At 46.6% G+C, this 26417-nt stretch overlaps 2 protein-coding genes across 2 annotated transcripts; both read left to right on the forward strand.

Moving 5' to 3' along the window:
* Positions 1 to 1545: 1545 nt before the first annotated feature.
* On the forward strand, positions 1546 to 10979 carry RPP25 (ribonuclease P and MRP subunit p25). The gene is made up of 3 exons (XM_070233386.1): positions 1546 to 1714; positions 2732 to 5766; positions 10096 to 10979. Exon 2 carries the CDS (start codon positions 3167 to 3169, stop codon positions 3797 to 3799), a length of 633 nt encoding a protein of 210 aa, XP_070089487.1. The 5' UTR covers positions 1546 to 1714; positions 2732 to 3166; the 3' UTR covers positions 3800 to 5766; positions 10096 to 10979.
* Positions 10980 to 14059: 3080 nt separating this feature from the next.
* On the forward strand, positions 14060 to 26182 carry COX5A (cytochrome c oxidase subunit 5A). The gene is made up of 5 exons (XM_023653440.2): positions 14060 to 14346; positions 19846 to 19962; positions 21618 to 21739; positions 23218 to 23340; positions 26016 to 26182. The coding sequence occupies exons 1-4, from the start codon at positions 14241 to 14243 to the stop codon at positions 23329 to 23331; spliced, it is 459 nt and encodes a 152-aa protein (XP_023509208.1). The 5' UTR covers positions 14060 to 14240; the 3' UTR covers positions 23332 to 23340; positions 26016 to 26182.
* Positions 26183 to 26417: the final 235 nt, after the last annotated feature.

The raw sequence follows: 26417 nt of genomic DNA on the forward strand, positions 1-26417 counted from the left end.
CTGATGTTAGCTCCACTTTATGGCTGAGAAAACCAAGGCATAAAATGCCCAAGGTCACAGAGGCAAAAAGAAGCTAATGAAGCTCGGGCTTCAAGGTCAGTACCTCACGTACACAGGTTGTTCCAAGACTCTGCTTAATTTTGGATTCATATTTAGTAGTTCTTTCCTTAAGGACGCCCACAGAAACTGGATGTGGCCTCAGAGGTAAGAGACAGTGTGCTGTTTTCTTGCAGATATTTAAAAAATATATATGCATCTATAAACACGCACACACGGAAATAGACTCGCCCCCTTTTAAAGAATACTTGCGGTCCTACTGTGGGTATAGCCGGCATCCGGCTCTTTTAACAGAAAATCTTGACTGCCTTTCCACGCTTCTAACCGTCGCAGGGTGTTCGCCACAGATGCTCCAAGGTATTTACTCACCTTCGCAGAGTTGAGCCCTCCACTCCCCTCCCAGCCGCGTCCGCCAGGGCGCCGGGGTTCCTCGCTGCCTCCCCGGGTATTCTCCCGTCTCCCCGTTCAACCGGGTTTCCTCCCTCACACCGCCCCCTTCCCCTGGCATTTTCGCTCTCTCCTCCGCCCGCATTCCTAGCTGCCTCCGGCATTTCTGCCCCCTCCCTGCCCCGCCCCGGTACTTCACCGCCCACCCGGTTTTCTGCCGTACCCGCCCCTCTCCCGCCTCCACTTTCTCCCAGCCAACCTCATTACCCTCATTCTCAGTACCCCCCCATCCACGCGTTCCCCCCACCCTCCCAGCCAGCCCTGCCACTCCGCGGCCCGGCAGGGGTGCACAGCCGGCGGGCTACGACGCGCGCTGACAGTGTAATGAATGGCTACAGCGGTAATTAGCGACCCGGCGGCTAATCACGAAGTACATTTACATTTTAAGTGCTGCAGAGGGAGGGGGGAAAGGGAGGGATTCGGCGGGAGGGCATGCAGGCCTTTTCCACGCTCTCCCTTCACTGACTGGGGAGCGAAGTGAATCCGAGTCTTTTACCGCTGGCGGCAGTTGGAGGGGGGTTGAGGGTAGGTGCCTTCGAGGGCCAACCGAAGCGGACGCAGAACAGCCCCATCCTTACCCTACCCTCGCCAAACCTGGATCTTCTAGGCCTTTGCCTCCAAACTACAGACTCCTGCTTATATCCCCTCCAAGTGAACGTTCAGCCTAGGCTTGCATCCCCCTTTGGATGGAGAGCTCGCTTCTTCCCTAACCAGCCTATTCTACCGTAAATTCCAGCCGTTCAGGCACTTTTTCTCGAGCCTAGCCGAAACTGCCACCTTTAAGTCCCACAACTGCCTGGGTCTTGCAGAGCCTGAGGTTCCCCGCGCCCCACTACGCGCTGCAGACAATCTTTGTGTCTTCTCAAGGCCGCTGTACCTCCAGCTTCTATGGCTGTTCCTCAGGGGGCCCGCGGGAGAAGGGCAGCGGCTAAAGTCCATATTTGGAGTGGACTGCGACCTCGAGGGCCCTTAATCCCAACGCGCGAGCAAGAGATCGGAGAAGGGGCGGTCGCTCATACGTTGGGGCGCAAAGATCCACCTGTTCCAGCAACTCCCAAGGGGCGGTAATGGGGTCAGCCCCAGGTTCTGAACAGCAAGGGCCGAGAACTAGAAGATACAAGATGCTGAGGAGGCGAGAAGATCCTGAAGATGGAGAGGGGGACCGTGACAGCCCTGTCTCATGACTGGGGCCCAGCACCCCCAAGCACTGGTATGCCCCCAGCACTTTCAGAGTTTCCCGCCCAAGGCAGCTCTCCGTGCGCCTCCCCGCTACACCCAGTTCTAGTCTGCCCCATCCGGATCAGGCGCCCCACTCTCTCGTTTCTGACTGTGCGTGTGTGTGAGAGGGGTGGAAGGATGAAGGGCGATGCCCCAGAGCAGTTCTAAAGAGGGGCCAGCTCCTTCTCAAACCCCCTCCCTCTCATCAGCAGTCCTTCAATCCCAACCTCACCCCTCCCTTCACTGCTCATCTCTCTTGGGAGGAGATCCAGGGCCACTTTCCTCATCCCTTGGAGTTCCCTGAGAGGGGCACCCAGTAGCTTCATAATACCCCCAAAGCTTCAACTTCCCACCTTCCGCCATTCTCTCTCTCAAAACCTGCCTTCATCGTCTCCTTTTTGAAAAAAAGGATCCCACTGAGTCTCAGGGGGTCAAGGCTGACTGACAACGAATTCCACTTGGGAAGAAGGGACTCACGTTAGCAGGGAAGCATGCTCGGCTCACCCTAAAGCATGCAGCTCTAATGGTGTGCTTTCAGGCATGGGTGGAGGGAGCTTAACTCCCCTGGAGAAGGGGGTCTCCTTTTCCCATTCACCTCAGGGAACAGCTTGACGCAGAGCCTCACTCCCCACACGCAGGGGTGTACGGGGGTCCAGGAGCCTCCAGCTCCGGTCAGGCGCACCGAGGCTGACATCTCGGTTTTTGGCTGCCCTGCGAGGACCACGCCGTGAATAGTCGTCCGAGGGTAGGCGCGGAGCACAGCCGGAGCCAGCGCCTCCCGCACTCTGCTGACCGTGCACAGGCTGTCCTTGAGGCGAGAATACTGGCTCGGGAGCGGAAGGGACAGAGTAGGGGAGTTCTCTGGAGGATTGGAGGAAAGAGGCCCCAGCAGCCTACTTAGAAATCTCTCCTTGGGAGGGGACAAGGGGTAGCCTTCAATTTGAACGCGGAAGTGCTCGGGGACCCGACTTGTGGCGGCATTTGCATCACAAACGCAGTTCTTATTTAGGTTGCCCGTTTATGAGGGTTGGCTCGGAGACGACTGATGGAGATCATAAGGGAACTTCGCTTGACAACCCACCGCCTGGCGTTGCCCTTGCGCCCCAGCGTGTGCACCGCTCCCACGCCCCCGTAGCTGAGGACCCGACTGAATCCGAGAGGATGGCGAGGCTGGGACCCGGGCAGGCTGGGCCGAGTTAAGGGCGGGGCCTGGCGGAAGGGGCGGGGGCTCCCAGGCTCCCAGGCGGGGCCTCCGCTGAAGGTGCGGAGCTCAGGGTGCCGAGAGCGCGGAGTAGAGCAGCGCCCACTGGAGAGAAGTGGGAGACAAGGATCGCGCCGTCCTAGCCCGCCTGCCAGCGTCCACGCGTCTCCTGCATCTTTACCCCTTCCCGGCCCTTGCCGGACGCGACTGGCGGCCATGCAGCCCCGGGGTTGAGGCGGCCCCATGGCGAAGCTCGCGTCCCCGCGGTCCTGGCAACGACGGCGCATGGAGAACTTCCGTAAGGTGCGCTCCGAGGAGGCGCCGGTGGGGGGCGGGGCCGATGGGGGTGGCCCGGGCTCTGGCCCCTTCGCGGACCTGGCGCCGGGAGCGGTGCACATGCGGGTCAAAGAGGGCAGCAAGATCCGGAACCTGCTGGCCTTCGCCACCGCCAGCATGGCGCAGCCAGCCACGCGCGCCATCGTCTTCAGCGGCTGCGGTCGGGCCACCACCAAGACCGTCACGTGCGCGGAGATCCTCAAGCGCCGCCTGGCGGGCCTGCACCAGGTCACGCGGCTGCGCTACCGGAGTGTGCGCGAGGTGTGGCAGAGCCAGCCACCTGGGCCCTCGCCGAGTCAGAAGCCTGGCGACCCAGCTACCAGTCTCAGTGTAGTTAAGAACGTGCCCAGCCTCGCCATCCTACTTTCCAAGGATGCACTGGATCCGCGCCAACCGGGCTACCAGCCCCCTAACCCCCTTGCTGGCCCCTCTTCCCAGCCATCCACGCCCACATCCAAGAGGAGCCTAGGGGAACCTGCGGCTGGAGAAGGCTCCGCGAAGCGATCACAACCTGAGCCAGGTGCTGCGCAAGAGGACTAGACAGCCTGAGAATTCCCGGCTCTGGGCCACCTAGATGGACCTTGAGACGCACCTTCAGCCTTTCAGGCCTCGGTACTCTGGAGCCCACAACCTGGACACAACTCCTCAGACTGGCAGCATGGACCCCAAGGCGACAAGAGAGGGACCCCAAGGAAGCTTCGTGGGCTGGTTGCTCCTCCACCCGTGTTGCCTGAAGACGCAGAACTCCACCTTCAGCTTTTTTGAGCCATACTGGGACCTTCTTCAGGAGGGAATGGTGGGCAGGGGGACTCGAGCCTTGCTCAGGGACCCCGAGGGTTAAAGGTACCCAGCATTCAGGTGGGGGCCTCTGAGTGTGGAAGCCCAGGAGAGCTCTTGTAATCACCCCCACCACTAGCAGCAGAGGGCAAGGGCTGAGAAACTGCTTGAGGAGAGGGGAGTCTGAGTTGTGGGGGGGCACTATTCTGCCCCTCGCTCCAGAACACAGTTCCCTTTCTAGTTTTCCTTCCCCTACTTTTAAGGAGCATCCTGAAATCGTGGCAGGGGCATCTCCATGGCCTCTAGCTCTTTTAACAAGCCCCCTACCCCCGGCTGGCTCAGAGGGAGAGACCCAGGACAGAAGTCTCCATGCCTGCTCCCCTGAGCCCCACAGCTAGAGTCTTGCTTCCAATAAAACAAATGCAAAAATGGCTCTTTCCCCAGGTTTTTTCCTAACCACTGTGCAGAGACTGCTCTGGCCTACCCCCTTGTGTCTCAGTCCTCTCCAGCTTGGAATCCTTAGCTTTTGGTGTCTTCAGGGTCAGGCACAAAGATTGGAGAGCTTCAAAATGGTGCAAGGGACACATTGGCTAGTTCCTGGCTTTTCCCTATCTCCCAGCCCTTGCTGGCTGGTTCTAGCCTCAGGGGCTTGTGGCCCAAAGGGTGCCTTTGTCCCCTTGTGCACTACCTCTAAGGGAAATGGAGCAGCACATTGCTTTTCTGGGAGGGGAAGGAAGCCGAGCATTGATGAACTCTGCTGAGGGACACTGTCAAGGGTGGCAGACCCCACTGGGGTCCCTAAACCTGCAGCCTCCTGCCAATAGACAGCCTTATTCAGAAGGCTGGCACAACCCCACCCCCCGAGCCCCATGGTAGGATCTCCCCTTCACTGCTTTCTCTCAGAAAGGACAGCACACCCTTGGAGAGGGGAGGAGAGAGACTGAGCACAAATCCACTGCTGGAAATTACTATTCAGCAGAGAAGCTGGGACTTGGGCTGTGAATCACTGCAGGCTCCCTGATAAGCTGCTGCCTGCAGCCCTGCACAGCTGTCTGTGGAAAGATAACAGCCTCATAAGCCGCGCTGCCCAACTCCAAGTCAACTGGGGGGAGTAGGGGGAAGTGCTGTGTGCTGGAAGAACTCTAGCAAGTGAAGGAGGGGCACATAGCTCCAGGATCTCAGAAGCAGAGCCCACCCAATGCAACTCGACAGCACCCCTGGAAAGGAGATAGGGAAAAATGTAAGTCACTTTGCTGGCAGAACCCTGAAATAAATTCTGCTGGTGACAAGAGTAGGTTTCTGCAGCTGACAGGAGGGGCCCTTCAGGGAGTTGTCCCCCACCCCCTTGTCTGCTTAAGCTTTTGATCAGTGAGCCCTGTCATCTAGAATCTGACACTGATCACGCTCCTCAATTTCTTGTTCTTGATGAGTCCCTGGGGAGAACCAAGGGTTTTTGAGTGTGCTTCTCTGACCCTCGCAGGGGCAGCCCAAGAAGAATAGAGAGAATGTAAACTCTCCGGACAAGTAACGTGCTCTGGGCCTGTCCTGGGTTTCCATATGTAAAGTAAATGATAAAACTTGGAAGAGGTCCTGCATGGTAGAAGCTTAAAGGAGACTGGTCTTGATTCTGGAAAAGGGCCAACCTTCCAAGGCCGTTAGTGTCTGAAGTCCTGATTGCTGGTTCACGAGGACTATGCAGGCAGAGGCTTTCTCTTGATGGCTTGAGTCAGGTAAGTCCCTTTCCAGCCTAGAAACTCATCCTGCAACATGGGGAGGAGAGGGGCATGTTGTTTCCTCACCTTCAGAGTATTAACTTGCCCCCACGGTGGGCTGAGTTTCTGCTTCCCATGCCAGAAAGCGGGTTTTGAAACTGGCTTTCTTTTCTGCACCCCCACTCCACCCCAGCAGGGTCAGTTCCCATTCTTTTGATAGGTGCTCTTGGATGCTAATGGAACCCAGCACCCGTGAGCACCCCACCCCTGCCTTACTGATCCTCTGGCCCTGCTGACCCAGGAGCAGGCTCCACAGGAAGACGATAGCTGTACCTGTACACCCCCATCCCAAGGCTGAGGTGAAAACCTGAGAAGTGCTGGAATAAGGAGGAGAGTGGCTAGGGGAGCCCCTCAGAGACGCCCACTTTGGGAGCTGACTAGTAGCAGAATGGGAGGGAGTGGGAAGCCCCCCTGAGAGACCCCATCTTTCTTGTGGCCTCTATCCAGGAGCTTCCTGGGCCCTGCCTTTGGGCACATGCAGGCTAGGAGTGGCAGTGAAGGCTCACACCCACAAAGCTGTCATATCACACAATAAAATCCATTTGGAGGCTGGCCCCTGTGGTCTAGTGGTTAAGTTCAGCGTGCTCTGCTTTGGCAGCCCCGGTTTGGTTCCTAGGCGCAGGCATATACTGCTCTGTTAGCCATGCTATGCTGGTAGCCCACATAATAAAAAAAAGAGGAAGACTGGCATGGATGTTAGCTCAGGGCAAATCTTCTTCAGGAAAAAAAAATCCATTTGGGAAAATAAATGTATATAATCCAAGGCCAGAGCTTGTGGTCAGACGGGCAGTGGACCTCCAGCTGGGCCTTGAGGGACTTTGTTGTTGTGCCAAGTCCTAATGTAGGCACAGGGTGGAGCTGGGGGGAAGAATCACAGTGTAATTAGACATTTTTCCTGCCTCAATGATGTCCCAGTCTAGTGGAAAGAAAGAAAAGAAAGTTACAGCACAATATAATGATAGTGGGCAAAGGCGGGAGCTCTAAGAAGGGGCACTTAATACCCAGAGGTGCTGATGGGGCTGGTTCCCCAAGGACCAGAAGGAGTTACAGCTAGACAAGACTGGACAGGGAATTCCAGGCAGACCACAGAAGGTGATTCTACATCTGCTGTTATGGGAACCATAAGTGTCTGAAGGATACGTGGTGAGAGGCAGGTGGGACTGGAGTACCAGGTGGGAGCCAGGTTACATGGAGCCTCCCTGAAGGAAGTGGGGGGCCAATGGAAGCCAGGGAGTGCCCCAGGCTGACTGGTGTTTGAAAAAGATCCCTCTGACACCTGTGTTGGTAGGAGGTGGTTTGGAAGGGGCCTGACTGGATCTCAGAGGCTAAAGAGAGATAAGAGATGGGACAGTGGTAGTGCGGACAGATTTGAGAGCTCCCCAGACTGGGTAGGATTTCACTGCCATTACAGCCAGGACAGAGGAGAGCTTCTCCTTGTAGCATTAACCTTAGCCTGGCCAGGACTTGGCCTGCCTTCCTGGCATCCCAGGGGATATGTTATGTAAGGGCCAAACAATAGAGGGATTGCGGGGGGCGGGGGAGAGTGTCCACAGCTTCAAATTGGTAAAAACTTTAGGAGCTGTTGTCCCTTGGCCACAAACGTGCCAGGGCATGTTCACTGCACAGTAGGGGGACGACCTGGGTCAAATAAAGTCCCACCCACTCACACACCTCCCTCATCCCCCTCTCTCAGTCTCCCAACCCCCACCCCATTACGCCCCATTAGTTTTGCAGTTTGGTCATTGCTAAGCCCACCTTAGTCACTAGGGACTCTAGTCCCCTCTATTTCACTGTGATGTTGAAATACCTCCCTGTCTCCCAGAGAGAGGGGTAATTGAAAAAAGGAGGGGAGGGAAGAAAGGAGGAGAGGGTGGAAAGGAGGAAGTGAAGAGGAAGGAAGGGAGGGAGGGAGGAAGGAAGGAAATACAGCCATAGGAGAGTCTCCTTGGTGACACCAGGTTTCTTCTTCTCAGAGCACAGATTTTAGTTTGTAATTGTACCCTCAATGTGATCCTCTGGTTGTCAGTCACCCCAATAAAGCAGAAGCCATGATTGAATGGATCCTGCCTGCCTTGTTCCCTACCCAGCTCTTGACACAGAGGAAGCCCACAGAGAACTGTTGACTGAGTGAATAAAGACTGGCTGAGCCAGATTTCTGAACTGTTCTGATGCCACATCGAAGTCCTTAACGGTCCAGTCCATGGACAGTGGCCCAACCTATCTGCACCACAGCTTCTCTTCCCATCTGGGCCCTTGAGTTCTAACTACTCTTTGAAGAAGCTCAAGGTCACCATAGATTTGTTTGGTTTTGTTTTTGAGGAAGATTAGCCCTGAGCTAACTGCTGCCAACCCTCCTCTTTTTGCTGAGGAAGATTGGCCCTGAGCTAACATCTGTGCCCATCTTCCTCTACTTTATATGTGGGACGCCTGCCACAGCACGGCCTGCCAAGCGGTGCCATGTCTGCACCCGGGATCTGAACTGGCGACTCCTGGGCCGCCGAAGCAGAACCTGCACATTTAACTGCTGCACCACCGGGCCAGCCCTCAGCTTTTTTTGTTAAAAAAAATTATAAGGATGTGGAAAAATTGGAACGTGTGTACATTGCTGGCCGGAAGGGAAAATGGTGCAGGCTGCTTTGGAACAGTTCAGCAGTTCCTCAAAAAGTTAAACATAGAGTTACCATATGACCCGTATAATACTCTTAGATATATACCCAAAAGAATTGAAAAATATGTCCACACAGGGGCTGGCCCCGTGGCCGAGTGCTTAAGTACGCGCACTCCGCTGCAGGCGGCCCAGTGTTTCGTTGGTTCAAATCCTGGGCACGGACATGGCACTGCTCATCAGACCACGCTGAGGCAGCGTCCCACATGCCACAACTAGAAGGACTCACAACAAAGAATATACAACTATGTACTGGGGGGCTTTGGGGAGAAAAAGGAAAAAAATTAAATCTGTAAAAAAAAAAATAAAGAAAAATATGTCCACACAAAAACACATACACAAATGTTTAAGCAGCCTTATTCAGAATAGCTAAAAAGTGGAAACAACCCAAATGTCCATAAACTGATGAAAGGTAAGAGAAATTATTTAATTATACTCCATTAAGTAACTCCATTTAATGGAGTATGATTCTGCCATGAAAAATGAAGTAATGAGTCATGTTACAATGAGGATGAACCTTGAAAACATTATGCTAAGTGAAAGATACCAGACAGAAAGAAGACGTCATTTAATTGTATTTATATGAAATGTCCAGAATAGGCAAATCCATAGAAACAGAAACTAGATTAGTGGTTGCCTAGGGCTAGTGGGGTTGGTGGGTGCCGTTGGGTGTGGGGTTTCTTTTTAGGGTGATGAAAATGTTCTGGAACTAGTGATAACGCTTATACAACATGGTGAATATACTAAAAATCACTGAATTGTATACTTCAAAAGGGTGAATTTTAGTATGTGTTATATTTCAATACAAAATTATATCCTTTAATGATTTTCTGATCATAAAAATAATAATTTAGGAAATTACATAATAATATAAATAAACTACGAAAAAGTATCATCAGAGCCCTCCTATCTCTGTTGGATGGTGGCCCCACAGGATTACCTTTGAAGACTGTTTCCTTCTGCCACCCTTCTCCCTGATTCTCAAGTGATCCATATGGTGTGTTTGTCTACCCCACCTCCATGCTTTGTCCCCATCTCACAACCTACCCTGCCCTAGGAAAAGAATTTCTATGATTTTACAAGAGGAAAATACTTGTTCTACAGAGTAACAGTTACCATTTATTGAACCCTTACTGTATGCCAGCCAGGACACAGTGTTTTACATGCATTATCTTATGTAATCTTCCCAATGACCTATTAGATAGGTTCCACTATTGTTCCCATTTTATAGAAGAGGAAACTATGGTTCAGGAAATTGGAGTAACTCGCCTAAGGGCATATGGCAGAGCTATAATTCAACAGCAGGAAGAATGTCATTCTCTCAGGTGCCATATCTTGTTCATCCCCATTTTCAAAGCAGTCTAGTAGGGACATCACCATCATTGAAGGTGAGTAGGGCCCTGAGGAAATGGAAGCAATGTAGGGTCAGACTAATGGCCTCAAGGGCCACTTCCAGCCTTGAAATGGCAGGATTCGTTGTTTTCCTGATGCATGTTTCATTTCCCCCAGAGAAGATAAGAGCTTTTCTTGAATGTGAACTTCCCTTTACTAGACATTCACATGGTGAAACAGTGTCCTTTTCCTCACAAGCTCCTCAGTAACATCATCCCTCCCCTCTGCAGACATCAGAGGAAATGCCTCATCACAACTGTTCCAGGATGAAGGCTCTGGGCTGCAACAGGAAGCCCATAGGCTGATGGACTAGTGATGATGATCCGTGAGGCATCTGAAGTCCAGCTACTGCTTCTCCAGAGGGACAGAAAAGCATTTCGGGGCAGAAGATGGTAAGAAGAGACAAAAGACCTTGATGGCCTTGGGCAAGATCCAGGATGTCTGGTCTGAACTCATCAGGGAGGGAACACCCACCAGAAGCAGCAGAATGGCCTGGAGGTTGGAGGCACAACTGGAGGCAGACCTGGGAACAAGCAGTGGCCCCTGTAAGTGATGTGGTAGGGGGGATTCAGAGATGGTCTCCAGGATTCATGCCCCCTGGTGTACATGCCTTGTATAATCAGGGCGGAATCTGTGAATTTGATGGGATATCATTCCCAAGATTAGGCTACTAATCCATTTACTTTGAGTCAATCAGAAGAGAGGTTACCTTGGATATGCCTGACCTGTGCCTGATCAGATGAAGTCTTTAAAAGGGTGAAGTGTCAGAGAGACACTCTCCTGCTAGCTTGAAGAAATAAGCTGTGGGATTGTGAGAGGGCCTATGGAGGGGGCCATTTGGTAAGGCCCAGGAGGTGGCCTCTAGGATCTGAGAGTGGTCCTTGACTAACAGCTAGCAAGAAAAAATGGAGACTCAGTCCTACAACAGCAAAGAACTGAATTCTGCCAGTGACCTGAACAAGCTTGGAAGAGGACTTTGAGTTCCAGATGAGACCACAGACCTGGCCAACATCTTGATTTCAGTCTTGTGAGACCCTGAGTAGAGAACCAGTAGAGTCCATGCGTGGACTTCTGACCTGCAGACACTGGGAAATAATAAATGAGTGTTGTTTTAGGTTGCTTAGTTTGTGTAAATTTTTTGCAGCAATAGAAAACTAATACAGGTGATAAAGGCTGAGAACTGCCCGCAAGTATCAGGGGACTCAGAATTCGCTGAGAAGCCAGCAAAGCCTACCTTCAGGGGTGATGAGGAAAGCAAACAATTTCTGGAATTAGACAAACCTGGGCTCAAATCTAAGCACTACTATTTATTAGCTGTGTGATTCTTAGGCAAGTGTCCTTTGAGTCTATTCCTTCATCCATAAAATGGGATAAATGCTTATCTCACAAAGTTGTCATGAGGTTTAGCTGGGATAATAAATGATCATAACTGTATTAAAAAACAACACCACGAACACTCTAGTAGCCAATCTAAGGCACTGTAGGAAAAGTGGAGAGACGGATAGCAGAGAGACTAGTTGGAATTCAGTTGCAATATATCCCAATACTTAATTACAGGAGCCCTGACACCCTGGGCTTCCCCCTCTTGGAAGTTTGATGAGTATTAGTTGAAATACAGAGGTCAAAGCTTCCCCAGGTGTCCTTTAGTTAGGTTGTTGGGAGGAGGTGAGGTCAGATGCTTGAAAAGAAAAGCTTTTTTATCCTTTTCCTAGCCGGGCTCATAATCTCTAAAGCCACACTTCTAGGGAGGAAAAGGAGAAGGGCAGATGCTGACACCCAGAAGAGAGGGCCTGGAGTGCAAAAGAGGAGCCTGAATGTCCATCTTTTCTCTCCTCAGTGAGTCCAGGGATAGAGAATGAGGGATACCAAGACAAAACAGACTGTCTCGTTAACTCTGGGTGGCAGCAAGATAATTCAGGCCTGGGGAAAGTGGCCCCACTGCCCAGGAGCTCAAAGACATGATGTAGTTTGGTGAGGCCAGATTAGATGTTAAGTCTTGGAATTTAACCTCATTTCAGAGCAGTTGCTTATAGGAGCCCTCTTGTAGAAAATGGGGCCAGGAGTTTGGTCAGAAATATCCAAGTGAGTCCTCACAACTGGGGATTTGGCGAAAAGAGCCTTGATTGCCAGCAAGTAACCTAATTTCCTCTTTTTTTTTTTGAGGAAGAGTAGCCCTGAGCTAACATCCACCACCAAACCTCTTCTTTTTGCTGAGGAAGACTGGCCCTGAGCTAACATCCATGCCCTTCTTCCTCTATTTTATATGTAGGACGCCTACCACAGCATGGCTTGCCAAGTGGTGCCTTGTCCACACCCGGGATTTGAACCAGCAAACCCTGGGCCGCCGAAGCGGAACATGCGCGCTTAACTGCTGCGCCACCGGGCCAGCCCAAGCAACCTAATTTCTGAGCCTGTTTTCTATCTGTAAAGAGAAGCGGTTGGACTCATTTTTCAATTCTTGTGTTACCGAACCAGGTTTGCTTTTGCTGGTCGCCGAGGAAGTCAATCACCAAAATGACAAGGTTGCAGCAGAGAGAGGGTTTAAATCACAAGGCAGCCACATGAGAAAGTGGGAGAATTAGCCTCAAATCTGCCTCCCCCAAAATGGAGAATCAGGGATATTTATGGGGTAGTGGGCAAGGTGGTCTGGAGTGTGGGGACAGATGACTGGGGGTAAGAAGTGAGGTAACTGATGATCTGCACAAGCCCAGTAAAGCTTCACGGCCTCACCACAAGATGGTGCTGTTAGCATGATCTGAGCGTGGAGTGTTTAGTCTGTTGACCTCAAAAAGGTCATTTCTCACGCACCTTCACAGGTCTAGTTGATTGGTTGGTGGCCTCAGGTGGCCTGAACTGGACAAGGGGGTCCTAATTCCTGAAAAACAGCTAAAACACCCATTACCATGGTGACCCAGGCACTAGGGAGATGTTACCTAGAGGAACCTAGTGGGAGTAGGATAGTATATTGCCTAAGCATCACAGTTAATAATGGGTGGGGGGCCAGCCCGAGGCTGAGTGGTTAAGTTCAGGCGCCCTGCTTCAGGAGCCCAGGGTTTTGCAGTTCAGATCCCAGGCATGGACATGGCACCGCTCATCAAGCCACGTTGAGGCTGTGTCCCACACAGCACAACCAGAAGGACCTACAACTGATGAGGATGTGGGGACCTGGAAATGGCCACCCCAAGATATGTCTCTTTGGCATGATTATTTGAGGCTGGTTTCTTTGCAGACAGGAAAGCAAATGAAAAGTAGAACTTGGCTTGCCCCTTTTTAAGGAGACATTTACATTGTAAAGGAAATCTCTATCTGTAAAGGTGCCTCCCTCTCTGTACCAAGAAGAAAGGAGATGACCTTCTCTCTAGAAATTCTTAATCAATGCCAAAGGCAAGGACTTAAATCTACATTTTATTGTGCTTGTCTGGTAACCTCCTGTAACTGACTTCCCTCCCCTTCCCAACGTTGGCATTTCTTTAAGGATTAAGCATCTTTCCTTAGGCTAGGAACTGATTGCTGCCCTCACCTGTGACCACCCAGCTCAAAACAATAGACTTGCCTCCTGCTACGGCCATCCGAGATAGCAGACCACTCCCTGCTGTGTCCACGCGCTGTGCTGACAGGGCAATCCTGTGACTATTGTGGGAAGGACATTTCAATCATATGTGAAATATCCTGTTTGGGGGTATATAACCACTCTGTATACCTCACTTCTTTGGTGCCCTTTATTCCTGTGGGAAGAAAGGCCCCGGGCCATGGTCCTCAGATTTCAGCTCAGAATAAACTCTCCCAAATTTTCATTTATAGATTGGTTATGGATTATTTTCATTGACAATGGCTAACTGTATACCGGTTTCACTTGTAGTTTTGTGATATAAGAATAGTTACTAATAAGGTTCCTTACATGTAGCAGTTGTTTTCCCATTAGTTCTATTTTAAGCGTCAAAGGGGTGGGGTATGGGGGAGGCTGTGTGTAAGCAAAGAAGGTATTTTTATTAAATTGTCATTATTATTATAGTCGTTCCCACTTTGAGGTAGGTGATGGAGTTGCCTCCGGAAGCGTACTTAAACCACGGTACCGTCCACTGCTGGCCGCTCGATTTCCTTCCATGCTCGCTCCATAATGGCTGCTGCAATCCACGAGACCCGATTCCCGGCGTGGGGCGGTGCCAAAGTAGTTTGTCCTTATCGCGCCGCCGTAGTCCGCCCGCGGCAGCATGTTGGCCCCCTCCCGCCGAGGCGCGAGCGCCGCAGTGGGCGGGACCTTACGCTGCGCCCGCTGTGCGTCGGTGCGTGAGTCCGACCCCGCGCGCTCCGGAGCGGCCTGTGAGCTCACACTCGGCTTCCACTGAGCCTTAGCCTGCTTGCCGCCGTCGCCGTCATGCTGGGCGCCCCTCTTCGCCGCTGCGCGGTAGCAGCAGCCGCAGCTGCCCGGGCTAGCCGTCGAAGCCTCCTGCACTCTGCCCCGGCCCCCGGCCCCGCCGCCGGTAAGGCCCCCGCCTGCCATTGCCCGCGCCCGCGTGTCCTTGCGGTGACCTGGGCCCCCGACGCCACTCGAGAGTTGGTTCGCCCCGCGGCCTAGTCCCTGCTCTGCGGGCGGGGGGCCGAACCCGGTGACCACTGGCCGCTCTCTTCGCTGCCTTCAGTTGTGGAGGACTGGAGGACGTGACCCGGGGGCCCTCCGCAGCGCGACTTCCTGGTTCGGGCACCGCTTACTGGTCAGGTGTGGACCAGCTGTGGGCGCCGCGGAGGGGACAGCCCACCTCAGGCGCCTACCGAACCCGTTCGGGTCCCGGGCCGTGGCCGTGCCCTGGCACTGACCTCTGCGGCCACCTGACTGGGAGCGTCCGCCGCCAGCCCGCCGCGCTTCGGCGAAGGTGACATTGAGCCACAGGACGCGCTGCTCAGTGTAGGAGCGGGGTGGCCCCTCCGGGGACCCGGGCACCGCCGCCCCCAGCGCCTTCCGAGAATACAGTATGCTTCCGTGTGGGACACAGTATACTTTGTTATCATGCATTTCCTGGTTGGCGTCTTGTGTGTCATTTTCACAGACCGTACTGTCATTTTTAGAGACTGTTGTGCCGCGTTCTAATTCTGCCACGTTTACCATAGATAGATGTGTGTGCTTGTTTGCGGGGGTCTGGAAGAGAGTCTGAATTGATAGGTCTTATGATGAGAACATTACTCTTTTCGAAGATTGGGTACCACAGACCCGGAAATACTGGGTTCTGCAAACATGGGGAAGGGTTCTTTTTTGCTTCGGATTAGAAGCCTGATGGCTTGATTATGAAGTGTGTTGCTGATTCCTGTCTCTTATTTTGTCTTATATGTATTCCAGGAGGCTTTGTGCCCAGCACTGCACTTTTAATTATTGTAGCTGCTCTTTGATCGTGGTCCATGGTGTTAGTATATGCTACATTATGAAATTTAGCCCCTAAGCATGCATATTTAAACACATGAGCTCAGAAACTCAAAACCAGTAAGGTTGTTCTCTTGACTGTTTTGAGTGTTTTAATTAGACGCTTGAGAACCTAAGGAGTGTGTTTTGCTTCATTCAATGTAGACTTTATCATAGAAGGGCGAGGCTGGCATACACTTCGAAGACCATGGAGACCACCTTATAGAAAAAGAAACTGAGGCCCGTCCTGGGAAACGGACTCCTTTATTAGTGATGGAACCATTTTCTGTTTCTTAGTTATAGTTATTTTCGGCGCATCCTCATGTTTGTCAGATTTTATGTTTTTTTGTTTCTTTCCTTATTTAAGTGCTAAATCAGCAAATACTGCTTTAATTTTTTCATACAGATACGTTTTGGGGAGGTTTCTTAGGTCCCCTTCAAAAGAATAGCTGCATTTTGTGGCAGGTTCGGAAATGGCAGAGGTTTTTGGCAAACTGCAGATTAAGGAGTTCCTCTTTTCTTACTAAGTTTGGACATAGTGTTTTATCTTCTAGGCGTTCTATTCCCACTCTTGAGTATAGTTCATAAACAAAAAGCTTTATCTTAGGTGTTTGTCCCATATACCTAAATATTTGCCACAAGGAGGCAGTATTGGTTACATTTATGTCAGCTCCTTTCTAGCTGTGACCTTGGACATGTTAACCTTAAGACTCAGTTGCCTCATCTCTAAAATCAGGATAATATTTGGTAGTTGTGAGGTTTGAATGAGATAATGTAACTCTTAGCACCTTGCCTGCCACAAATGCTTAGTACGTATTTGCTTTATTATAGTGCCTTTCACTTTTGTATATTATAGGTTGAGGTTTGTTATCAGTATGAAACTGAAGAGATTTTATGCACTTGTGAGTCAGAAAGGATTAAGGTTCTTGGATGAGGCTATCCAAGGTCAGATGAGAGTATACTTGAAAGAGAGCTCCAGAAGGGTTAACCTGAGGGGCCTCAAGTTTGCTCTAGTTGAGTAGTAACTCAAATTCCATATTTGGTCTGTAAAGAAGCCTCCAACTTGAAACAGAATTTTTTCCAATAACTGCTGAAATTGGATAATTAAAATGTTTTGGTGTTTTTTTTTAAGATTTTATTTTTCCTTTTTCTCCCCAAAGTCTCCCGGTACATAGTTGTATATTTTCAGTTGTGGGTCCCTCTGGTTGTGGCATGTGGGACACCGCCTCAGCATGGCCTGACAAGCGGTGCCATGCCCGCACCCAGGAGCCAAGCTGGCGAAACCCTGGGCCACCGAAGTGCAGTGCCCAAACTTAACCACTCGGCCACGGGGCCGGCCCCTAAAATGTTTTGAATATTGGTTAGATTCTCTAGTCAGCCCTCAAAACCTATACAACCTGGAAGGGTGGGAGTTTTCTCTTTCCCTTTCTTGGTGCAGGGCTGAATTTAAGTAGCACTTTTTATTACCTTCCAACCTTCTTTTCTGCACCACTTCCACATTTCTAAATTTCCAGCCTTTGGGCCCCAAGGTGTAGGGCTGCTCTAAGCCTTGGACCTCAACAACCCTGCCTTTGAGCTTGTTCATGTGCCCTTCACATTATTTGTTTCTTTCTCTTACTCCTAGCATTACTACCACCAAAATGACCATTCTTTGGGCTTTGTCTGAGCTGATCAGTTATTAGATGGAAAGCTATCTGATTTAACTAAACTTAAACCAGAGAGATTAATGAGCCTCTTAATTTTCTAAATATGTTAGCTTTTTTTTTTTTTAATAGAGTGCTTAATTGAATGCCAAAAAGCAGTTTCTGCTTTTTAGTTTGAGGCCGTAGGTGTGTCCCTGTTTTTTACACCTACTTCCTTTTTCCTGCTCTGGAAACTTTAGGTTCTATAAAAGCTCTGAGCAGTTGTTTTCCAAGATAGGTTGCCCTGCAAGCCTTAAAACTAGGTGGAAATGCTGTACACTGTACTTAAGTTGGGTTGGTGGGGAGAGGGAAAGAATGCCTATCTAGTTTACCTAAGAATCAAAACATTAAGCATATGGGGGACATGTTCACAGCTAGGAGAATAGATCCTATTCTACCCATTCCTGGAATTAGGAATATAATTTAAACCATGAGGGAAAGTCTGTTTTTGCCCTCCTGTAAGGGGTGCGTGCTTGGTATTCTAAATAGTTGTTTCATATTAGGTCTTTTTGGAGTACAACCAGTTTATAATTTGGGACTCGTAGAAGGAAGGTGAACAAATCATTGAAGGTGATGCATTGATGTCCTTGACTAGGATTTGCAGTTGCTGCTCATCTTTTTCACTTGGAAAACAAAGTCCAGCTACCAGTCACCTGGTGAAATCCATGCCCAGCAGTGAGCAAAAGGAATTGGTTATCATGAAACACTTTTCTGGGTGATAGGAAAGGTGCGCTTAATAATTACCTCTGGGGAGGGAATACATTTATTTCCCTTTTCTTGGGTAAATACTTTGAAGTGAAATTACTGCATAGTATAATAGGTATGTGTTTAACTTGTTAAGCTGCTAAACAGTCTTCCAAAGTTGTAGCATTTTACATTTGCACTTTAAATATTCAGCTAAGGGTAACTTTAATATTTGAAAAAGGTAGCTTATAAGTTTTTGCTAACAGTGGGTTAGAGGGTTGTTGTGATCTATGCTTTCCAATATATTAAATGAATATTAGTCCTTATGAGTTATTAAATACCCACATAGTTTTGTTTAAATGTTTGCACTTACTAAGTTCGTTTAGATCTAGGGATCCATTCTTTTTTCTTGTCATAGAAATTAAAGGGTGTCCAATTCCAGCCCATTTATGTACATCTCCCACTTTGTTCTGGGCCTGGACTGTGGAGCTAATTTAGGTCTCTGAGAAAATTGGGACTTGTGTTGTGATCCTCTGTGACTTTGGCAGGTATTTTGCTATAGGCTCAAATAGTAATTTAAGTGAGAATTCTTGTCCTTGATCTAGCAGTGACAGTCCATCTCCAGGACTGGCCAGTTTTCCATCTTTGTCTCTTTTCTTTTTTTTTTTTCTCTCTGCTCTTTCTCCTGCCAGTTATTGCATTAAGGATGTATAGGATATTCCTGACATTTAGATTTTGGAGTATTCTTAGAACTGCAGTGGAGGTTTCTGAGTAGTTACTGTTTTTTTGATATGTTAAGCCTTTAAAAATAACTAGAGGGCCAGCCCTGTGGCCGAGTGGTTAAGTTTGTGTGCTCTGCTTTGGCGGCCTGGAGTTTGCAGGTTCGGATCCTGGGCATGGACCTACACACTGCTCATCAAGCCATGCTGTGGTGGCATCCCACATATAAAATAGAGGAAGATTGGCACAGATGTTAGCTGAGGGACAATCTTCCTCACGCTCCATCCCCCCCCAAAAAATTAGAAATTATACTAAGCTTGTCTAATTCATGTAACAGGAAATGCAATTTGAAGAATGTTTATTTCTGTAAATTATGATTAACATAAATAGAAGATCAACTAAGACATTTTTAGATAAAATTAATTTATAGCTGGCATTTACTGAGTATTTAAGGTGCTAAGCCCTGGGCAAAGTATTACCTGGCTTCCTTTTTTTTTTTTTTGAGGAAGATTAGCCCTGAGCTAACCTCCATGCCCATCTTCCTCCACTTTATATGTGGGATGCCTACCATAGCATGGTGTGCCACGTGGTGCCATGTCCGCATCCGGGGTCCAAACTGGCAAACCCCAGGCCACCAAAGCAGAACGTGTGAACTTAACCCCTGCGCCACTGAGCTGGCCCCGTAATTTATTTTTAAATATAATTTAATGGAGGGCATAAGATTTTAAAAAAATTTTATCAAGAAAATATAGGGGCCGGCCCCGTGGCGCAGCGGTTAAGTGTGCACATTCTACTTCTCAGCGGCCTGGGGTTTGCCAGTTCGGATCCTGGGCGTGGACATGGCACTGCTTGGCAAAAGCCATGCTGTGGCAGGCGTCCCACGTATAAGGTAGAGGAAGATGGGCATGGATGTTATGTCAGGGCCAGTCTTCCTCAGCAAAAAGAGGAGAATTGGCAGCAGTTAGTTCAGGGCTAACCTTCCTCAAAAAAAAAATATATATATCTTATAAATTTACTTAGGAACTTAGAATTGACATTATTTTAAATTAGGAATTAATACTCTACTTATTGCAAAAATTCAGACATTATGGAAGTGTATGAAGAAGTAAAGTTTTTCCTTCCAAAGGTAGCCACTGTTAACAATTTCAAGCTAGCATTACACATTAATGGGAAGAAAGCATAAACATACATATATAGTGCTTTTTGTTCTACTGGTTTTTCTTTGCCTAATTTTTAAGATTTTTTTCATATCAATACAAAAGATTTGTTTCATTTGACCTGCTGAATAATTTTCCTACCATGACATAGATAATTGATTCAAAATGATACAAATCAAATGCATTTAATACCTTTGAATTGTACACTAAAAGATGGTTAACATGGTAAATTTTGTGTGTAATTTTAATGCAATAAAAAGAAAAAACAAGCAAAAACCTTATACTGACGAGACGTGTCAAATGCTACTTCTGTATATTGAAGTTATTGCTCTTTCTCCATTGTAGCTGTCCAGTCGGTTCGCTGCTACTCCCATGGGTCACATGAGACAGATGAGGAGTTTGATGCTCGCTGGGTGACGTACTTCAACAAGCCAGATATTGATGCCTGGGAATTGCGTAAAGGTAATTGGAACATAGCCATATTTGTCTATTTTGGTATAGAATTATGAACTGCTTTGTAGTCTTCCACTACTTTGTTGAAAGCAACTATTTTAAAAACATGTATCATGTAAACTGGGTATTGTCTTGCAACTTGCAGTTAAGAAAGTTTATAACTTCCATAGTGTTTGTTTTAAGGCAGGCACTATTGACATTTTGGGCCAGATAATTCTTTGTTGCAAGCACTGTCCTTTGCATTGTAGGATGTTAGATAGAATCTTTAACTTCTATGCATTAGATGCCACAAGCTCCCCCAAGTTGTGACAACCAAAAATGTCTCCTGGGGGACAAAATCACCCCTGATTGAAAACCACGGCTATCATGATAGATCAGGGTGAGCAAGAGTTAACAGTTTTGTACCTTTTAAATAATTTATACAAGTAGTCATTTGGTTCTCTTCCCTTCTTGGTAATAATTTGGGTTTTTTGTTATTTTTATTCTCAGTTATGATTTGTCTTGCCCTGAATAAGTGCCCAGTCTAAGTAAGCTAGAATTTGTTTTTCCTAAATTTGCAGATGCACATTTAACGTGAGTAGTATTAATGATAACTAGTCTCTTGGGGCTGGCCCCGTGGCCGAGTGGTTAAGTTCGCGTGCTCCGCTGCAGGTGGCCCAGTGTTTTGTTGGTTCGAATCCTGGGCGCGGACATGGCATTGTTCATCAAACCACGCTGAGGCAGCGTCCCCCATGCCACAACTAGAAGGACCCACAACGAAGAATATACAACTATGTACCGGGGGCTTTAGGGAGAAAAATGAAAAAAAAAATGTTAAAGAAAAAATGATAACTAGTCTGATAGTTAGACTAGTAGATAACTTTTTTTAAGTGTAGGCAACTTATCTCAGACCAAGAGTTCAGTCTTTATGACTGTATTCTAGCATTGTAGTCACTGGTGTCCTTTGTTTAAATATTTTAAAATAAATAAAAGCAAGAAACCTAAGTGCTTCAAACTTCTCTGCAGGAATGTAATGACTCAATTTTGCTGCAACCAGGGAAATTCTTATTGAATAATCTTGAGTAGAAGTGATGAAAAGAATAGCAATTCTGCTTTCCCATTAAGAGAATCTTAAATTTTATGATGTGTCATTTTGTGCAGAGCCTAAAGTAATCATGTCCAGTCACTTTTTGGTTGAATGTTTATGAGTCTGTGCGCTAATATTTCTCTATATCTCCTTAATGTCCTCATTTGGGCTTCATTAACTCTCCTTAAGCATTTCTCTGGGTGTTTTTAGATTACTTTCCAATCAAATTTATTTTAAAGCAACCAAAGTACATACATTGTACTAAGATCTAAAGATATGAGTTGAAAATAGCCCTCTTGTTTGAAAACAAACCAGCTAATTATTATGAAAATTGTGTTTGCATTTAAGAAAACTTTTGGGTTTTTTTCCCTTCAGTCTGCATGCTACTGCATACTTCTTTCTTTCCACTAATTCCCTGGAAGATCCACTATGATCTTATCATCTAGAATTTGTTAAAGGCAGATTCTCTCATTTTGTAGATAATAGAGGCCTAAACAGACAAGATCACATGTCTGTTTCAATACAAATATAGATAATTAAACTGTAGTTTAAGTAAGGATATTCTAGGTTGATATGGCCCCTCTTTTTAATTTGACAGGGATGAATACACTTGTTGGCTATGATCTGGTTCCAGAACCCAAAATCATTGATGCTGCTTTGCGGGCATGCAGACGGTTAAATGATTTTGCTAGTGCAGTTCGCATCCTAGAGGTTGTCAAGGTCAGTGAAATAATAATGCTAAAGAAGTTCTGGAAGTGGGTGGGCCGTTGATTAGGTGTCAGCATATTCTGTGGTTTTTAATCAGTTCTCATTTTTAGAGGGAATGTACATTGCAGTTAGAATCTTTCTGGAGGGCGGTTTGGCAGAATTTATCCAAGGCCTTAAAAATTGTGCTTGATATCCTTTTGTTCAGCAATTCCATTTGAGAATTTATCTTAAAGAAATAATTAAGGATCTACAAGGGGCTGGCCCCATGGCTGAGTGGTTAATTTCCCACACTCCACTTCTACAGTCCAGGGTTTCACCGGTTTGGATCCTGGGTGTGGACCTAGCACCACTCATCAAACCATGCCGAAGTGGCGTCCCACATAGCAGAACTAGAAGGACCTACAACTAGAATATACAACTACGTACTGGGGGGCTTTGGGAAGTAGAAGGAGAAAAAAAAGATTGGCAACAGATGTTAGCTCAGGGCCAATCTTAAAAAAAAAAAAGGATATACAAAGGTTTAACTACAATTTACCTTTGTGCTATTTGTTATTTGATTATAGTTTCTGATTTTTCTGTAATGAACAAATAAATACAATGCATTTTAAACAAGAATTTTATAAATAAAAAAATAGAACTAAAAAGACTTAGAATTTGTTAAAGGCAGAAGAACAGCAGCTTGGCGCTGTGTTAATCCATTTGCCTTTTTAATGTTTGTCCCTGAGGTACCCTGTGACAGTATAGATAAAATTATATGTCACAGTGAATGAGTATTCGTCAAAACTCTCTTGTCTTGGAAATAAGTGTTCTCTAAGCGTAGCTCTCCAGGAAAAGATATTATGGTCTAGAAGAAAGAGATTCAAAGTCTGTAAGAGGGAACATGTGACATTACTTTTTCTACAACAGGTACGATAATTAAGGGTTCTGTAGGCTATCAATCCGTTCAGCACCAGCAGCTAATTCAGTTAGAGTCTGAAATTAGAGACAAATTTAAAAACTTTTCTTGTGTTAACTTAATTATTCCTGTTGCCTGCTGGGCACATTTAATTACCTTCACCAAATTCTGTCATCACCACCTTCTTTTCCAGTAACTCAAGGCTTTAAAATATTTATTTTTTCCCCCTGGATTTAGTCTTAATTGTCTTAGGTATTCTCAAGGTATCTTAAAAACCTACCTTGAATAGTGCCTACATAAGTTGTTCTCTTTATTGAACAAATATGTTAACTTAAAAGTAGGTGACTTCGGGGCTGGCCTGGTGGTGTAGCGGTTAGGTTTGCATGCTGCACTTTGGCTGCCCAGGGTTCACAGGTTCGGATTCCAGGCACAGACCTGTGTACTGCTCATCGAGCCATAAAAGTCCTAAAAAGAAGTAGGTGACTTGTATTCTCTGTCACTATCCTCTGTATATTTGATTAAAAGCATTTTCAAGTTCATTGTAATAGAGATGGCTTTTCAGAGAGCTAAATGTGAATATTTTCTTTGCTGTCAGGACAAAGCAGGACCTCATAAGGAAATATACCCCTATGTGATCCAGGAACTTAGACCAACTTTAAATGAACTGGGAATCTCCACTCCAGAGGAACTGGGCCTTGACAAAGTGTAAACCCCATGGGTAAGCAACTCACTACTGAATAAGGCAGGAAAGAATCTAGAGAGAGATGAATGAGCGACATTTCAGTATTCTCAGAGTAAGACCTTTTAATGGCCTTGTTAGAGGCTGTGAGCATAGAGGTTTAGAGAGTACCAATGATGATAAATTTAAGGAGCTAGAATTGTTATAATTCTTCTCTTACTGGTGTAAAGGCAAGTAAAAACCTCCTTAATTAAAAATCTATATACAGTATTTCAAGGATAGAGAGCCAGTGCCAGTGGCCTAGTGGTTAAGTTCAGCATGCTCTGCTTTGGTGGCCTGGGTTCAATTCCTGGACGCAGACCTACACCACTCGTCTGTCAGTGGCCATGCTGCTGCAGGAGCTGACATACAAAAAGAGGAACATTGGCAACAGATCTTAGCTCAGGGCAAATCTTCCTCAGCAGGAAAAAAAAAAAGAATAGCATAGAGAATAAGTGTAACCACACCCAGATTTTCAGATATTATTATTTTGCCATATTTGCTTTGGTTCCACCACCCCCCCCCCCCCCCAAGAAATGACTGGTTTCGCATAGAGTTGAAGCCCTCTGTGTACCCTTCCTTAATTCCAGCCCTTTAGCCTCCCGCAAACTAAAGGTGATCCACGGCATACAAGGTGTTCATCATGCCTGCTTTTATTCATATTGTTTATTTTTAATAGCAGAGTTTTATTAATTTGATGGCTTTGTTTTTGTGTGCCCAAGTTAGAATTTAATAGTCAAGTAAGTACTCATTAATAATAAAAACTTATTTGAGAGCCAGCCCTGACAGCCTTGTGGTTAAAGTTCAGCGTTTAGCGCTCATCACTTTGGCAGCCTGGGTTCACTTCCTAGTCGCAGAACCACACCACTCATCTGTCACTTGCCATGCTGTTGGTGGTGGCTCACATAGAAGAATTAGAACGACTTACAACTAGGATATACAATCATGTACTGGGGCTTTGGGGAGGAAAAATAAAAGAGGAAGATTGGCAACAGATCTTAGCTCAGAGTGGATCTTTCCTTGCAAAAAAAAAAGAAGTATTTGATACCTTGTTCTCTATGGAAGGACAGATTAGGTAATAAAACCAGCCATAGGATTAATGTGGTGAGCAGTGTGCAGAAAATTCTTTGTGAAACAGAAAATAATATAAGCAGTAACTCAAAGTTTTATTTTATTTAACAAACACATATTGTGTATACTCTTACTATGTGTCAGGCCTGTTTTAAGTGCTCTATAAATATTAACTCATTCAATCCTCATAAGCAGTCCTGTGAGGTAGTTAGTATTGTTATAATTATTCCCATTTTACTGTTTTACTAATGAGGAAACTGAGGCACCTTGTCCAAGGTCATACAACTACTAGTGGAACCCACATTTGAACCCAGGCAATCTGGCTCCGGAGTCCATTGTCCTTACTATGCCACATGTCCTATATACCATTTTAGTATTGAGGCATTTACTAAGGCCATGCTCTTATTTCTCAGAGGTAAATAATGAGGCTTAAAGAGAGGATTTGTTTCATAAGAGTAAGAGGGAGTTTATTTTTAAAACTGGAAATACTGTCTTATCAATAAAAGTTTCAATAAAAGTGGTCTTAAAATTATTTACGGAGCTAATATCAAATCCCTCACTAGATAAAGAACCACTGAGCCTGGTTAAGACATCATTAGTGAACACATATTGAAACATGTATTCAAAAATCTTGGAACTCGGGGCCGGCTCCGTGGCCGAGTGGTTAAGTTCGCGCACTCCAGTGCAGCAGCCCAGGGTTCGGATCCTGGGCGCGGACATGGTACCGCTCGTCAGGCCACATTGAGGCGGTGTCCCACATCCCACAACTAGAAGGATGTGCAACTAAGATATACAGCTGTGTACAGGGGGGGTTTTGGGCGATAAAGCAGAAAAAAAAAAAGATTGGCAACAGTTGTTAGCCCAGGTGCCAATCTTTAAAAAAAAAAAAAAAAAAAAAAAATCTTGGAACTCAAAGAATCCCTATTATATTCAGTCTTCCTACTGACAAACTGAGCAGAAAATGCCTAAGGTTTATAATCCACTTTTGGGATCTCTTTTTAAAGCTTGCTTTGGAGCAGGAGTCTTAATTTTATCTTTGTCCACCCCAATACTACCACTATCGTCACCAACTCCCTAAAATCAGATAGCTCATCTTTGTAATAAATGGAAAGAGTTTTTTTGTGTGTGTTATTAAAAGTTTCTGTGAGTACTTGGAGAAAACTATTGAGAATAGAAGATTTCCTAGTTATATTTTTGAAGCTCTTGTCTGTGGTTCATATTCCATAATGGACTCTTAAAAGGTTGTCTAAACATTTGGGCTTAATTTTCATTTTATCAAGTATTATTCCAAGAAGTTCAGAAGATCTTTGTGTTTTGGATATATTCTAGTTGCAGCAGCATTATATTTCTTTTAAAATTTTTTTAAAAGGGCAACTCCCCAATACTTTGCTGATTGGAAAAGACTACTCTAGTAAGTACCAGGTGTATAAACAACAAAAAAGTCACAGCTAGTCCCCTGTAAGTTGACTCTAGGCAAGATTAAGTAAGAGCAGAAAAGGCTACACAGAGGCAGTGATTTCCCTGGACTCTTGCTCTAAAGGTTGTTTTAGTAAGATTTCTTCCTTTTTGTATCCTGTCTGATTCTTCATTTTTTTCTCTTACAGATGGGCTTCCCAAGGATTTATTGATAATGCTACTTGATTGTAAACAGTCACCTGGAAATACTGATGATAACATATTACCTTATTTGAACAAGTTTTCCTTTATTGAGTACCAAACCATGTAATGGTAACTTGGACTTTAATAAAAGGGAAATGAGTTTGAACGGAAATTAGGTATTGTTGATGTGTTTACATTGAAAAGCAGAAAATAAACTGTTACAGGGCCATTGATTTCACGATTGTTGCCACCTTACGCGCTGAGAGAACTGCTTTAGTTCTCTGGGAACCATCTGATGTGAAAGTCAGCTAATTAAACAACTTTGGGCACTGGCTGGTAAATTAGCTAAAGGCTAATAGTTACGTATATGGAATTTTCTTGTTGACGGGACCAGCAAGCACCAAAGA

The sequence above is a fragment of the Equus caballus genome, chromosome 1 (genome assembly GCF_041296265.1).
Source record: "Equus caballus isolate H_3958 breed thoroughbred chromosome 1, TB-T2T, whole genome shotgun sequence".
NCBI classification, from domain to species: Eukaryota; Metazoa; Chordata; class Mammalia; order Perissodactyla; family Equidae; genus Equus; species Equus caballus.